At 46.5% G+C, this 16132-nt stretch overlaps 1 protein-coding gene across 1 annotated transcript in view; it reads left to right on the top strand.

The window, feature by feature from the left end:
* LOC106593452 (intersectin-2) overlaps nt 1-16132 on the top strand; it is a 102405-nt gene that overhangs the window by 72497 nt on the left and 13776 nt on the right. Inside the window, exons 20-24 of the mRNA XM_045695265.1 lie at nt 8259-8339; nt 9324-9463; nt 15054-15258; nt 15349-15497; nt 16035-16130. Of these exons, the coding sequence (XP_045551221.1) occupies nt 8259-8339; nt 9324-9463; nt 15054-15258; nt 15349-15497; nt 16035-16130 (671 nt within the window). The remainder of the gene's footprint in view (nt 1-8258; nt 8340-9323; nt 9464-15053; nt 15259-15348; nt 15498-16034; nt 16131-16132) is intronic.

Below are 16132 nucleotides of genomic sequence, written 5' to 3'. Positions count from 1 at the left end.
TACCTGCCGCCTAGTTTCCTGAAACGGGTCACAAATGGGGCATGATCTGATCTTTGATCATGATTATTAAGTTATGCCTGGATCAACAATACCAACAGGGTCATGTTATAGTCAACCTACCTGTATCAACAATACGAACAGGGTCATGTTATAGTCAACCTGCCTGGATTAACAATACCAACAGGTCATGTTGTAGTCGACCTGCCTGGATTAACAATACCAACAGGGTCATGTTATAGTCAACCTGCCTGGATCAACAATACCAACAGGGTGTCATGATTCTCTCCTGAGTGAGGATCAAATGTGCCAGACCAGCTTGGAACATGGCTGACAGATAGCCAGTCCAGCTTGGAACATGGCTGACAGATAGCCAGTCCAGCTTGGAACATGGCTGACAGATAGCCAGTCCAGCTTGGAACATGGCTGACAGATAGCCAGACCAGCTTGGAACATGGCTGACAGATTGCCAGTCCAGCTTGGAACATGGCTGACAGATAGCCAGACCAGCGTGGAACATGGCTGACAGATAGCCAGTCCTGCTTGGAACATGGCTGACAGATAGCCAGTCCAGCTTGGAACATGGCTGACAGATAGCCAGACCAGCTTGGAACGTGGCTGACAGATAGCCAGACCCACAGGAGAGGAGAGTGGGGAGAGATACTAGAGAGATACTCTTGCCGCCAAAACCGTTTTCTGAAGAAAGTGAATATGGGGACAATATTTAATAGATAAGGTAAGGGTTAGGTTAAGAATGGACCGTGGGGATCTAAAGAATAATCCTGTCATATTGCTTTTCATTTTGTGATGTCATTAAAAAACTGTGTAACGGAAAATACTGTAACTTAGGAAGGAAACATTTACATTTACATTTAAGTCATTTAGCAGACGCTCTTATCCAGAGCGACTTACAAATTGGTGCATTCACCTTATAATATCCAGTGGAACAACCACTTTACAATAGTGCATCTAAATCTTTAAGGGGGGGGTTAGAAGGATTACTTTATCCTATCCCAGGTATTCCTTGAAGAGGTGGGGTTTCAGGTGTCTCCGGAAGGTGGTGATTGACTCCGCTGTCCTGGCGTCGTGAGGGAGCTTGTTCCACCATTGGGGTGCCAGAGCAGCGAACAGTTTTGACTGGGCTGAGCGGGAACTGTGCTTCCTCAGAGGTAGGGAGGCGAGCAGGCCAGAGGTGGATGAACGGAGTGCCCTTGTTTGGGTGTAGGGCCTGATCAGAGCCTGAAGGTACGGAGGTGCCGTTCCCCTCACAGCTCCGTAGGCAAGCACCATGGTCTTGTAGCGGATGCGAGCTTCGACTGGAAGCCAGTGGAGAGAGCGGAGGAGCGGGGTGACGTGAGAGAACTTGGGAAGGTTGAACACCAGACGGGCTGCGGCGTTCTGGATGAGTTGTAGGGGTTTAATGGCACAGGCAGGGAGCCCAGCCAACAGCGAGTTGCAATAATCCAGACGGGAGATGACAAGTGCCTGGATTAGGACCTGCGCCGCTTCCTGTGTGAGGCAGGGTCGTACTCTGCGAATGTTGTAGAGCATGAACCTACATGATCGGGTCACCGCCTTGATGTTGGTGGAGAACGACAGGGTGTTGTCCAGGGTCACGCCAAGGCTCTTAGCACTCTGGGAGGAGGACACAAGGGAGTTGTCAACCGTGATGGCGAGATCATGGAACGGGCAGTCCTTCCCCGGGAGGAAGAGCAGCTCCGTCTTGCCGAGGTTCAGCTTGAGGTGGTGATCCGTCATCCACACTGATATGTCTGCCAGACATGCAGAGATGCGATTCGCCACCTGGTTGTCAGAAGGGGGAAAGGAGAAGATTAATTGTGTGTCATCTGCATAGCAATGATATGAGAGACCATGTGAGGATATGACAGAGGGAAGTGACTTAGTGTATAGCGAGAATAGGAGTGGGCCAAGAACAGAGCCCTGGGGGACACCAGTGGTGAGAGCACGTGGTGCGGAGACAGATTCTCGCCACGCCACCTGGTAGGAGCGACCTGTCAGGTAGGACGCAATCCAAGCGTGGGCGGCGCCGGAGATGCCCACGCTCGGAGAGGGTGGAGAGGAGGATCTGATGGTTCACGGTATCAAAGGCAGCAGATAGGTCTAGAAGGATGAGAGCAGAGGAGAGAGAGTTAGCTTTAGCAGTGCGGAGAGCCTCCGTGACACAGAGAAGAGCAGTCTCAGTTGAATGCCCAGTCTTGAAACCTGACTGATTAGGATCAAGAAGGTCATTCTGAGAGAGATAGCAAGAGAGCTGGCCAAGGACGGCACGTTCAAGAGTTTTGGAGAGAAAGGAAAGAAGGGATACTGGTCTGTAGTTGTTGACATCGGAGGGATCGAGTGTAGGTTTTTTCAGAAGGGGTGCAACTCTCGCTCTCTTGAAGACGGAAGGGACGTAGCCAGCGGTCAAGGATGAGTTGATGAGCGAGGTGAGGTAGGGGAGAAGGTCTCCGGAAATGGTCTGGAGAAGAGAGGAGGGGATAGGGTCAAGTGGGCAGGTTGTTGGGCGGCCGGCCGTCACAAGACGCGAGATTTCATCTGGAGAGAGAGGGGAGAAAGAGGTCAAAGCACAGGGTAGGGCAGTGTGAGCAGGACCAGCAGTGTCGTTTGACTTAGCAACGAGGATCGGATGTCGTCAACCTTCTTTTCAAAATGGTTGACGAAGTCATCCGCAGAGAGGGAGGAGGGGGGGAGGGGGAGGAGGATTCAGGAGGGAGGAGAAGGTAGCAAAGAGCTTCCTAGGGTTAGAGGCAGATGCTTGGAGTTTAGAGTGGTAGAAAGTGGCTTTAGCAGCAGAGACAGAAGAGGAAAATGTAGAGAGGAGGGAGTGAAAGGATGCCAGGTCCGCAGGGGAGGCGAGTTTTCCTCCATTTCCGCTCGGCTGCCCGGAGCCCTGTTCTGTGAGCTCGCAGTGAGTCGTCGAGCCACGGAGCAGGAGGGGAGGACCGAGCCGGCCTGGAGGATAGGGGACAGAGGAAATCAAAGGATGCAGAGAGGGAGGAGAGGAGGGTTGAGGAGGCAGAATCAGGAGATAGGTTGGAGAAGGTTTGAGCAGAGGGAAGAGATGATAGGATGGAAGAGGAGAGAGTAGCGGGAGAGAGAGAGCGAAGGTTGGGACGGCGCAATACCATCCGAGTAGGGGCAGAGTGAGAAGTATTGGATGAGAGCGAGAGGGAAAAGGATACAAGGTAGTGGTCGGAGACTTGGAGGGGAGTTGCAATGAGATTAGTGGAAGAACAGCATCTAGTAAAGATGAGGTCAAGCGTATTGCCTGCCTTGTGAGTAGGGGGGGAAGGTGAGAGGGTGAGGTCGAAAGAGGAGAGGAGTGGAAAGAAGGAGGCAGAGAGGAATGAGTCGAAGGTAGACGTGGGGAGGTTAAAGTCACCCAGAACTGTGAGAGGTGAGCCATCCTCAGGAAAGGAACTTATCAAGGCGTCAAGCTCATTGATGAACTCTCCAAGGGAACCTGGAGGGCGATAAATGATAAGGATGTTAACCTCTCTAGGCTAGGCGGGACGAATTCGTCCCACCTACGTAACAGCCACTGCTATCCTGTGGCGCGATTTTCAAAACCTTAAAAATCCTATTACTTCAATTTCTCAAACATATGACTATTTTACAGCCATTTAAAGACAAGACTCTCGTTAATCTAACCACACTGTCCCATTTCAAAAAGGCTTTACAACGAAAGCAAAACATTAGATTATGTCAGCAGAGTACCAAGCCAGAAATAATCAGACACCCATTTTTCAAGCCAGCATATAATGTCACCAAAACCCAGAAGACAGCTAAATGCAGCACTCACCTTTGATGATCTTCATCAGATGACAACCCTAGGACATTATGTTATACAATACATGCATGTTTTGTTCAATCAAGTTCATATTTATATCAAAAACCAGCTTTTTACATTAGCATGTGACGTTCAGAACTAGCCCCCCAAACTTCCGGGGAATTCGCTAACATTTTACTAAATTACTCACGATAAACGTTCACAAAAAGCATAACAATTATTTTAAGAATTATAGATACAGACCTCCTCTATGCACTCGATATGTCCGATTTTAAAATAGCTTTTTGGTGAAAGCACATTTTGCAATATTCTAAGTACATAGCCCAGGCATCACGGGCTCGCTTATTTAGACACCCGGCAAGTTTAGCACTCACCATAATCATATTTACTATTATAAAAGTTTGATTACCTTTTGTTGTCTTCGTCAGAATACACACCCAGGACTGCTACTTCAATAACAAATGTTGGTTTGGTCCAAAATAATCCATCGTTATATCCGAATAGCGGCGTTTTGTTCGTGCGTTCCAGACACTATCCGAAATAGTAAAGAAGTGTCGCGCGCATGGCGCAATTCGTGACAATAAAATTCTAAGTATTCCATTACCGTACTTCGAAGCATGTCAACCGCTGTTTAAAATGAATTTTTACGACATTTTTCTCGTAGAAAAGCGATAATATTCCGACAGGGAATCTCCTTTTCGGCAAACAGAGGAAAAAATCCCAAAGGCGGGGGCGGTCGGGTCACTCGCATAAGCCAGTGTCCCTTGATCGGCCACTTGAGAAAGGCGATAATGTGTTTCAGCCTGGGGCTGGAATGACGACATTCTGTTTTTTCCCGGGCTCTGAGCGCCTATGGACGACGTGGGAAGTGTCACGTTAGAGCAGAGATCCTTAGTAAATGATAGAGATGGAAAACAAGTTCAAGAAATGGTCAGACAGGCCACTTCCTGTAAAGGAATCTCTCAGGTTTTGACCTGCCATTTGAGTTCTGTTATACTCACAGACACCATTCAAACAGTTTTAGAAAATTTAGGGTGTTTTCTATCCATATGTAATAAGTATATGCATATTCTAGTTACTGGGTAGGAGTGGTAACCAGATTAAATCGGGTATGTTTTTTATCCAGCCGTGTCAATACTGCCCCCTATCCTAAACAGGTTAAGCTTGAAAGGGCTGGTAACTGTGACAGCATGGAATTCAAATGAGGAGATAGACAGATGGGTCAGGGGAGAAAGAGAGAATGTCCACTTGGGAGAGATGAGGATTCCAGTGCCACCACCCCTGCTGGCTCGATGCTCTAGGGGTATGCGAGAACACGTAGTCAGACGAGGAGAGAGCAGTAGGAGTAGCAGTGTTATCTGTGGTAATCCATGTTTCCGTCAGCGCCAGGAAGTCTAGGGACTGGAGGGTAGCATAGGCTGAGATGAACTCAGCCTTGTTGGCCGCAGACCGGCAGTTCCAGAGGCTGCCGGAGACCTGGAACTCCACGTGGGTCGTGCGCGCTGGGACCACCAGGTTAGAGTGGCAGCGGCCACGCGGTGTGGAGCGTTTGTATGGCCTGTGCAGAGGAGAGAGAACAGGGATAGACAGACACATAGTAGACAAGCTACAGAAGAGGCTACGCTAATGCAAAGGAGATTGGAATGACAAGTGGACTACACGTCTCGAATGTTCAGGAAGTTAAGCTTACGTTGCAAAAATCTTATTGACTAAAATGATACAGTACTGCTGGCTGGTGGAGTAGGCTAGCTAGCAGTGGCTGCGTTGTTGACTATGAACGTGTAGCTGGCTAGGTAACCTCAATAGTTTCAGTACTACACCTTGTCATGATACAAAGCAACTTTGTAGCTAGCTAGCTAACATAACACTAATCAAGACGTTCCTTGTAATGTATTTAGTTTCTACAATGCTGCTCGTCGGTAATAGTTGGCTGGGTTAGGAAAAATGGCGTCGCGGGGGACGGAAATAGCTGGCTAGCTAACCTCGATGGCTGGCAAGCTAACAATTATCAAGCTATGACAAAGACAACTAAGTAGCTAGCTAGGTAACACTGCACTAGTCAAATCGTTCCGTTGTAAAGTATTAGTATCTACAGTGCTGCTAGTCGGTAACGGTTGGCTAGCTGGCAGTGGGTTAATGATGACTAGGTGTGTTGACTAAGTCAGGCGCCGCGTCGCGGCTGGCTAGCTCGCGGCTGGCTAGCTCACCTCGATAATACTCAAACTCAAACTACACAATTATCTTAGATACAGAGACAGCAAAGACAACTATGTAGCTGGGTAACTAACACTAACACCACACTAATCAAGTCGTTACGTTGTAATGTAATAGTTTCTGCAGTGCTGCTAGTCGGTAGAAGTTGGCTAGCTAGCAGCAGTGATGACTAGCTAGCTAGCAGTGTTGACTACGTTAGGAGGACGAAGATAGCTAGCCTCGATAATTACTCAATTACTCTAAACTACACAATTATCTTTGATACAAAGACGGCTATGTAGCTAGCTAAGAAGAATTGCTCAGATCAAACAAATCAAGCCGTTGTAATGTAGTGAAGTGTAATATTACCTGTGGAGCGAAGCGTGGTGCGACTGCTCGCTCCAAACCGGAAACACATTCTAGCTGTCAAGTTTCCATCCAATAGGATGTTAATACGATATGAAGAACGATGAAACTATTTGTGTTAAGATATGAATGTGATTTTGGTTTTCTAATGAGATGATGGTTTTTCATGTCTGTTGCACATGAACTAAGCCCATGCCCCTAATGAGGTCAGACGAGCATGTCAGTGTGATGGAACTGCCTTTCCGACCAGAGTGATTAAAACGACTCGCTAAGAATTAATAATATCAGATCAGAAAGTGTGGAGCGGTGGCTACAGTGCTGAAAATGGTGAGACCAGTACATTAACGGAATTGCTACTGGCGTGTAAAGTGGTCGGGAGCCCTGAATAATCAACCATTGAGACCAGCAGACGGACAGCATGAGCTGAACGTTACGAATGGTTGAAACTCTAAGACTCAACACGAGGTGAGAAGATAACCTCCACTATGAGACCAGAAAGATTCAGTCTGCAGCTGTACCATGTAAAAGTGGTCGTAGAACTTTGACTAAAAGACACAAGGTGGGAAGGAAGAAATCCCATCTCAGACAATCACCGGTGAATCTGAGTAGCTGAACACCTCCACTACCAGGGAAGCTCTACAACTAAGAAGGACATTGTGACCTCTGGTGGACAAGCCGAGCCTGACACCGAAGCCGAGCCTGACACCGAAGCCGAGCCTGACACCGAAGGGTGAACTACAACTACCCGTCCCCATAGAAGGGTTGATTGGTTCAACAGAGAGACGACAAACAAAGACATTACAAGTAAATAGCAGGTGGGAGGCAGGATAAGTAGCTAACTAGCTAACTATCGCTAGGATACCAGTAGACGATGTACCTCGCCCCCCTCCTCTCGGGCACTGCAGATAGAGGAATGCCCACATGCAGGAACGCCTCAAATTGCAATCACACACTATTGTCCCTGGAGTGCACCCTGACAGACACTCAGAACCGCTACTCTGAGCAGATGGGCCTGGTGGGGCTCCAGAGCACGATGACTAGTCTGAAGGACCAGCTCTCCCAGCTCCACGGCACCATCACCCACAACAAGCAGGACTATGACGGGCTGCTAGACCTTAAGACCCGCCTGGAGACGGAGATCTCAGAGTCCATGAGGCTGTTGGATGGAGAGGAAGGACCACAGCACCAACCAACTGGTTACCAAGACAATCAACAAGATGACCGCCGTGATCCGTCAGATCATTGATGGAACTGCCGTCAACAGACGAAAACACGAAGAAGAAAAAAACATCTCCCTTGTATTGTCCTCAGAATATGATCCTAATAATGACTAGTGAAAAACATGCTCCTTCCTTCCTTCCTTCCTTCCTTCCTTCCTTCCTTCCTTCCTTCCTTCCTTCCTTCCTTCCTTCCTTCCTTCCTTCCTTCCTTCCTTCCTTCCTTCCTTCCTTCCTTCCTTCCTTCCTTCCTTCCTTCCTTCCTTCTTCCTTCCTTCCTTCCTTTATTTCGCTGCTTGTAGATTCCTTTAACTGTTCTTTTTCTCCCTCTTCTTTCTTTCTACACATCCTTTCCGTCCCTCCCTCCCTCCCTCCCTCTTCCCTCTCTCTCCCCTCCCTCATCTCACCTCCCTCATGCCCTCCCTCTCTCCCCTCCGTCCATCTCCCCTCTCTCCCCTCCCTCCCTCTCCCCTCCCTCCGTCTCCCCTCCCTCTCTCTCTCCCCTCTCCCTCCCTCCCTCCCTCCGTCCTCCCTCCCTCTCCCCTCTCTCCCCTCCCTCCCTCTCTCTCCCTCTCTCTCTCTCCTCCCTCCATCCGTCTCCCCTCCCTCCGTCTCCCCTCTCTCTCTCCCCTCCCTCCCTCCGTCTCCCCTCTCCCTCCCTCCCTCCTCCCTAGTCAGTCGATATGGATGACTGTGTTCTACAGTCTCTTCTCTCCCTGCTGGGCTGTCTCAGTCAACTCTTCCTCCTCATCAAGGTTATTCTTCTCTCCTTTTGTCCCACCATCTGCATATTTCTGTTTATCGTTCGTTTCCTACATTAGACAACTTCTCTTCTTTTTCCTTGCTTTTCATAGTGATTCTTCATTATTATATCAGTCCCTCATAGTGATTCTTCATTATTATATCAGTCCCTCATAGTGATTATTCATTATTATATCAGTCCCTCATAGTGATTCTTCATTATTATATCAGTCCCTCATCAGTCCCTCATAGTGATTCTTCATTATTATATCAGTCCCTCATCAGTCCCTCATAGTGATAGTATTACTAATGTATTCTTTGCTTAGTTTTTGTTTACATTTCATTTCCATGTTGAGTTATAATACACACTGGTGGTTGTGTTGTGGTTGTGTTGTGGATATGTTGTGTTTGTATGGTGGTTGTGGTTGTGTTGTGGTTGTATGGTGGTTGTGTTGTGGGTGTGTTGTATTGTGCTTGTGTTGTGGTTGTGTTGTGGTTATGTTTGTATTGTGCTTGTGTTGTGGTTGTGTTGTGTTTGTATGGTGGTAGTGTTGTGGTGGTTGTGTTGTGTTGTGTTGTGGTTGTGTTGTGTTTGTATGGTGGTTGGGTTGTGGTTGTGTTTGTATTGTGGTTGGGTTGGGTTGTGGTTGTGTTGTTTTGTGGTTGTGTTTGTATGGTGGTTGTGTTGTGTTTTGGTTGTGTTGTGTTTGTATGGTGGTTGTGTTGTGGTTTGGTTGTGGATGTGTTGTGTTTGTGTTGTGGTTTGGTTGTGTTGTGGATGTGTTGTGTTTGTATGGTGGTTGTGTTGTCCCCCGTGTAGCTTAGCGTTTGCAACACCAGGGTAGTGGCTCGATTCCCACGGGGGACGAGTATGTAATCACTACTGTAAGTCGCTCTAGATGAGAGAGTGGCTGCTAAATGACTAACATGTGAATGTTGTGGATGTATGATGGTTGTGTGATGGTGTTAAGGTTATTGTTGTATGATGGTTATGTTAGGACCTGAGGGAGCGGCAGGGGAAGCAGCAGGCTGTTGTAGAGGACCTCTGCCGGGTCAAGGAGCTGAAACTGAGAGAGATGGAGAGAGGGAGAGAGGAGGAAAGAGAGAGGAAGAGGAGGGGGGATGAAGAGACTGCCAGGTGAGTCAAGGACGCACACACTGAATGCACACACTGACCATTGTATAGTTCTTCATTTGGTCGTCAGTTTTTTTATTGTTTTTATTTAACTAGGCAAGTCAGTTAAGAACAAATTCTTATTTTCAATGACTGCCTACCGGGGAACAGTGGGTTAACTGCCTTGTTCAGGGGGCAGAACGACAGAGTTTTACCTTGTCAGCTCAGGGATTTGATCTTGCAACCTTTCGGTTACTAGTCCAATGCTCTAACCACTAGGCTACCTGCCGCCTCGTCAGTAAACGCAGCAATGATCTGTATTACCAAACAGCTCTAATTTTGTTTCATTGGTCTACAGAATATTTTCCCCAGGATTTATATAGATATGTATTTGAGAAGTTCAATCAAGCTTTCTAGTGTCTCCTTCAGCAGTGGGGTGTTTCTATGTTTACCAATGACCAAATGATGCATTCAAGGAAAAGAACACCCTCACTACAATCAATAATGGGGGAGGATCGATAGTGCTGTGGGGTTGCTCTTCTGCCTCTGGTACTGGGACCATGAAATCAGCAGATTATCAAGGTGTTTTGGAGTGAAATGTTCAACTCAGTGTCCGAAAACTTTCTCTTTGTTGAAGGTTGTGGGTCTTCCAGGAGGACAACGCTTGTGGACTTCAATGCACAACACATCAGCTGTACGCGACCAGTCAAAAAAAAATAAAATTCCAAGCTGAACCTTCATACCATAACCGCTACACACAGCCTACATCGTCACCGTATTACCTAACGTCATAGTCAATATCAAATCAAATTTTATTGGTCACATACACATGGTTAGCAGATGTTATTGCGAGTTAAGCAAAATAGCTAATACAGTGCATTCGGGAAAGTATTCAGACCCCTTGACGTTTCCACATTTTGTTACGTTACAGTCTTATTCTAAAATGGATTAAATAAATACCCAAAAAAATCCTCATCAATCTACACACAATATAATGGCAAAGCAAAAAACAGGTTTTAATTTTTTTCCCCCCTAATGTATTAAACATTAAATACAAAAGAACCTTACTTAAACAACTATTCAGACCCTTTGCTATGAGACTCTAAATTCTGCTCAGGTGCATCCTGTTTCCATTGATCATCCTTGAGATGTTTCTACAACTTGATTGGAGTCCACTGGTGGTAAATTCAATTGATTGGACATGATTTTGACAAGCACACACCTGTCTATATAAGGTCACACAGTTGACAGTGCATGTCAGAGCAAAAACCAAGCCATGCGGTCGAAGTAATTGTTCGTAGTTCTCTGATACAGGATTGTGTTGTGTCACAGATCTGGGGAAGGGCACCAAAACATAATTCTTAAATTTAAGAAGTTTGGAACCACCCAGACTCTTCCTGGAGCTGGCAGCCCGGCCAAACTGAGCAATCGGAGAGAAGGGCCTTAGTCAGGGAGGTGACCAAGAACACGATGGTCACTCTGACAGAGCTCCAGTGTTCCTCTGTGGAGTTGGGTGAACCTTCCAGAAGGACAACCATCTCTGCAGCACTGCACCAATCAGGTCTTTATGGTAGAGTGGCCAGACGGAAGCCACTCCTCAGTAAAAGGCACATGACAGCCCGCTTGGAGTTTGCCAAAAGGCCCCTAAAGACTCTGTCTGATGAAACCAAGATTAAACTCTTTGACCTGAATGCCAAGGGTCACGTCTGGAGGAATCCTGGCGCCATCCCTACGGTGAAGCATGGTGGTGGCAGCACTTGCCAGGATCGAGGCAAAGCTAAACAGAGCAAAGTACAGAGAGATCCTTGATGAAAATCTGCTATAGAGTGCTCAGGACTTCAGACTGGGGCAAAGGTTCACCTTCCAACAGGACAATGACCCTAAGCACACAGCCAAGACAACACAGGAGTGGCTTCAGGACAAGTCTCTGAATGTCCTTGAGTGGCCCAGCCAGAGCCCGGACTTGACCCCGATCTAACATCTCTGGAGAGACCTGAAAATAGCTGTGCAGCAATACTCCACATCCAACCTGACAGAGCTTGAGAGGATCCTCAGAAAAGAATGTGAGAAACTCCCCAAATACAGATGTGCCAAGCTTGTAGCGTCATACCCAAGAAGACTCGAGGCTGTAATTGCTGCCAAAGGTGCTTCCACAAAGTACTGAGTAAAGGGTCTGAATACTTATCTAAATGTGGTATTTCAGTTTTTTTATACATTTGCAAACATTTCTTAAAAGCTGTTATGGGGTATTGTGTGTAGATTGATGAGGAACAATAAACAATTTAATACATTTTAGAATAAGGCTGTAACGTAAATACCTTCCAAATGCACTGTAGCACTAACACATTAGTAAATCATGCGGTACAGTTAGCAAGCACTTTAGCAGTTACACCGTCGGGCCCCAGTGGCAATAAATTAATAAGACCAAAAGCTTACCTTGACTTGGAAGAGTTCCAGTGTTGGATAGCCATAGCCAGCTAGCTAACATACAGTGGGGGAAAAAAGTATTTCATCCCCTGCTGATTTTGTACGTTTGCCCACTGACAAAGAAAGGATCAGTCTATAATTTTAATGGTAGGTTTATTTGAACAGTGAGAGACAGAATAACAACAAAAATATCCAGAAAACGCATGTCAAAAATGTTATAAATTGATTTGCATTTTAATGAGGGAAATAAGTATTTGACCCCCTCTCAATCAGAAAGATTTCTGGCTCCCAGGTGTCTTTTATACAGGTAACGAGCTGAGATTAGGAGCACACTCTTAAAGGGAGTGCTCATAACTGCAGCTTGTTACCTGTAAAAAAGACACCTGTCCACAGAAGCAATCAATCAATCAGATTCCAAACTCTCCACCATGGCCAAGACCAAAAAACTCTCCAAGGATGTCAGGGACAAGATTGTAGACCTACACAAGGCTGGAATGGGCTACAAGACCATCGCCAAGCAGCTTGGTGAGAAGGTGACAACATTTGGTAAGATTATTCGCAAATGGAAGAAACACAAAAGAACTGTCAATATCCCTCAGCCTGGGGCTCCATGCAAGATCTCACCTCGTGGAGTTGCAATGATCATGAGAACAGTGAGGAATCAGCCCAGAACTACACGGGAGGATCTTGTCAATGATCTCAAGGCAGCTGGGACCATAGTCACCAAGAAAACAATTGGTAACACACTACACCGTGAAGGACTGAAATCGTGCAGCGCCCGCAAGGTCCCCCTGCTCAAGAATACATATACAGGCCCATCTGAAGTCTGCCAATGAACATCTGAATGACTCAGAGGACAACTGGTGAAAGTGTTGTGGTCAGATGAGACCAAAATGGAGCTCTTTGACATCAACTCAACTCGCCGTGTTTGGAGGAGGAGGAATGCTGCCTATGACCCCAAGAACACCATCTCCACCGTCAAACATGGAGGTGGAAACATTATGCTTTGGGGGTGTTTTTCTGCTAAGGGGACAGAACAACTTCACCGCATCAAAGGGACGATGGACGGGGCCATGTCCCGTCAAATCTTGGGTGAGAACCTCCTTCCTTCAGCCAGGGCATTGAAAATGGGTCGTGGTTGGGGATTCCAGCATGACAATGACCCAAAACACACGGCCAAGGCAATAAAGGAGTGGCTCAAGAAGAAGCACATTAAGGTCCTGGAGTGGCCTAGCCAGTCTCCAGACCTTAATCCCATAGACAATCTGTGGAGGGGGCTGAAGGTTCGAGTTGCCAAACATCAGCCTCGAAACCTTAATGACTTGGAGAAGATCTGCAAAGAGGAGTGGGAGAAAATCCCTCCTGAGATGTGTGCAAACCTGGTGGCCAACTACAAGAAACGTCTGACCTCTGTGATTGCCAACAAGGGTTTTGCCACCAAGTACTAAGTCATGTTTTGCAGAGGGGTCAAATACTTATTTCCCTCATTAAAATGCAAATAATTTTATAATATTTTTGACATGAGTTTTTCGGGATTTTTTTGTTGTTATTCTGTCTCTCACTGTTCAAATAAACCTACTATTAAAATTATAGACTGATCATTTCTTTGTAAGTGGGCAAACGTACAAAATCAGCAGGGGATCAAATACTTTTTTCCCCCACTGTAGCATCCCTCTCTGTTTTAGCCAGGTGTTTCCGTATGCTAAACTAACTAGCTAAGTAAGTGAAAGTGAAAAAAATTATACAAAATATAGCTAGTTCTCTCTCTTGCTTCTCCTTCATTTTTGAGGAAATGTATTTGTTCAAAACTGTTCAACTATTGTCCTTCTCCCTCTTTGAGTCAACTACTTGCCACGTTTTACTCACTGCAGCGCTACCTAGTTGTAGCTTATGCTTTCAGTACTAGATTCATTCTCTGATCCTTTGATTGGGTGGACAATTGTCAGTTCATGCTGCAAGAGCTCTGATAGGTTGGAGGACATCCTCCGGAAGTTGTCATAATTACTGTGTAAGTCTATGGAAGGGGGTGAGAACCAAGAGCCTCCTAGGTTTTGTATTGAAGTCAATGTACCCAGAGGAGGACGGAAGCTAGCTGTCCTCCAGCTACACCATGGTGCTACCCTACAGAGTGCCGTTAAGGCTACTGTAGACCATTGCAAAACAGTTTTAATAAATTATTTGGTGACGTGAACATATTTAGTATATACAGTACAGTTGTAGAATAATAGTGAAGACATCAAAACTTTAAAGTAATCCATATGGTATCATGTAGTAACCAAAAAAACAGTGTTAAACAAATCAAAATATATTTTTGATTTTAGATTCTTCAAAGTAGTTACCCTTTGCCTTGATGACAGCTTTGCACACACTTGGCATTCTCTCAGCCAGCTTCATGAGGTAGTCACCTAGAATGCATTTCAAATAACAGGTGTGCCTTGTTAAAAGTACATTTGTGGAATTTCTTTGAGCCAATTAGCTGTGTTGTGACAAGTTAGTGTTGGTATACTGAAGATAGCCCTATTTCCATATGTGTTATTTCATAGTTTTGATGTCTTCACTATTATTGTACAATGTAGGAAATAGTAACAATTAAGAAAAATCCTTGAATGAGTAGGTGTGTCCAAACTTTTGACTGGTACTGTACATTTATTTTATTTTTTCGTGATATCCAATTAATTTTTTTGTGATATCCAATTGCAATGCTCTGCAATTGATCTGGAGAGGCGAAGGTCAAGTCGTGTCCTCCGAAACATAACCCGCCACGCTTCTTAACACACGACCGCTTAACACCGGAAGCCAGCTGCACCAATGTGTCGGAGGAAACACCGCTCAACTGACGACCGCAGTCAGCTTGCAGGCACCCGGCCCGCCACAAGGAGTCGCTAGAGCGTGATGAGCTAAGCCCCCCCCACCCACAACTCCTAACCCGGACGACCCTGGGCCAATTCTGCGCAGCCCTATGGGACTCCCGGTCACAGCCAGTTATCACACAGCCTGGGTTCAAACCCGGGTCTGTAGTGACTCCTCAAGCACAGTGATGCAGTGCCTTAGACCACTGCGCCACTCGAGAGGCTGTATATTTAGTATAGTTAACTAATGTTTTTGCTGAGGAATCCTCCCCTTCCTCTTCTGAGGAGCTTCCACTGATACTCAGTGAACACGGTGTCTGTGTGTGTCCTCTCATCAGACAAGCCAAGCTGGAGGGAGAGAGGAGAGAGGAGGAGGAGGAGGAGGGGAGGAGGAGGCGAGTTGAGCCGCAGGAGAGAGGAGGTGGCCAGCATCCGGTGCTGAATGCAAAGAGGTTATTACCCCTGACCTCCTGCAGAGCCCTGTACCCCTTCACCGCACGCAACGCTGACGAGCTCAGCCTGGACGCTGACTGTTTCATAGAGGTACACACAGACACACACACACACTCGAACACAAACGTGTTAATGTGAACTCCCAATGACACCACTTCAACTCCGTTTCCCATGATGCAGGTAGATGATGAGATGGTGGGGGAGCCTGGTTGGCTGTGTGGTAGTTACCGTGGGAACAGGGGCTGGTTCCCCCAGAGCTATGCTGAGAGATGCACCAACCCCCTTGCCCTATTACCCCCTTCCTGTCCAACACTACCACCCAGCCCGGGGTAAGAGAATGGACGCATCACAACATTCAGTGAGTCCCAAATGGCAGCCTATTCTCTATTTTAGTGCACTACTCTTGACCGGGACCCATTGGGTTCCACATTAGGGTGCCATTTGGGGACTCAGCCTGTCTCATGTATTCTATAGGTCTCATCTCCTATAGAGATAGATAAAAAGTCTGTATCATATTTGCATTTGTGACAGCATGGGCAGCAACATTGAGGCTATCTTTCATTTGTTCATGATTAACCTCCACCTGGAGTCCTGAACCAAATCCTGTGTCATTTATGTCTTGTGGTCACGAGATGGTGGCAGTGGTATATCTTAAAGCCATTTACAAACCAGATAACCCGATTTGAAGAAGCAGCCAATGCTCTGATCATTGGCTGATAGTGCCCATCCCATAGGAATTCCCACCCAGTTGACTACTTTAAAACGGTGGAAGCCTTCAAAGTGCATGTCCTAAAACGGGTTCTATCCATCTAGAGTCCTCTAGATGTCTCGTGTGTCTTAATCTTTCCTAACTTCCTGTTACTCAGACTTCCTGACGGAGAGATTACAGGGGCAGGATGGAACCCCGCTCCCAGCGTCACCTCCGTCAAAGACTCCTCCCAGGAAAACAACACACACACTGAGT

Source organism: Salmo salar, chromosome ssa15 (assembly GCF_905237065.1).
Source record: "Salmo salar chromosome ssa15, Ssal_v3.1, whole genome shotgun sequence".
Lineage (NCBI taxonomy): Eukaryota > Metazoa > Chordata > Actinopteri > Salmoniformes > Salmonidae > Salmo > Salmo salar.
Note: the sequence above shows the minus strand (reverse complement) of the source record. Positions and strands in the feature narration are given on the sequence as shown.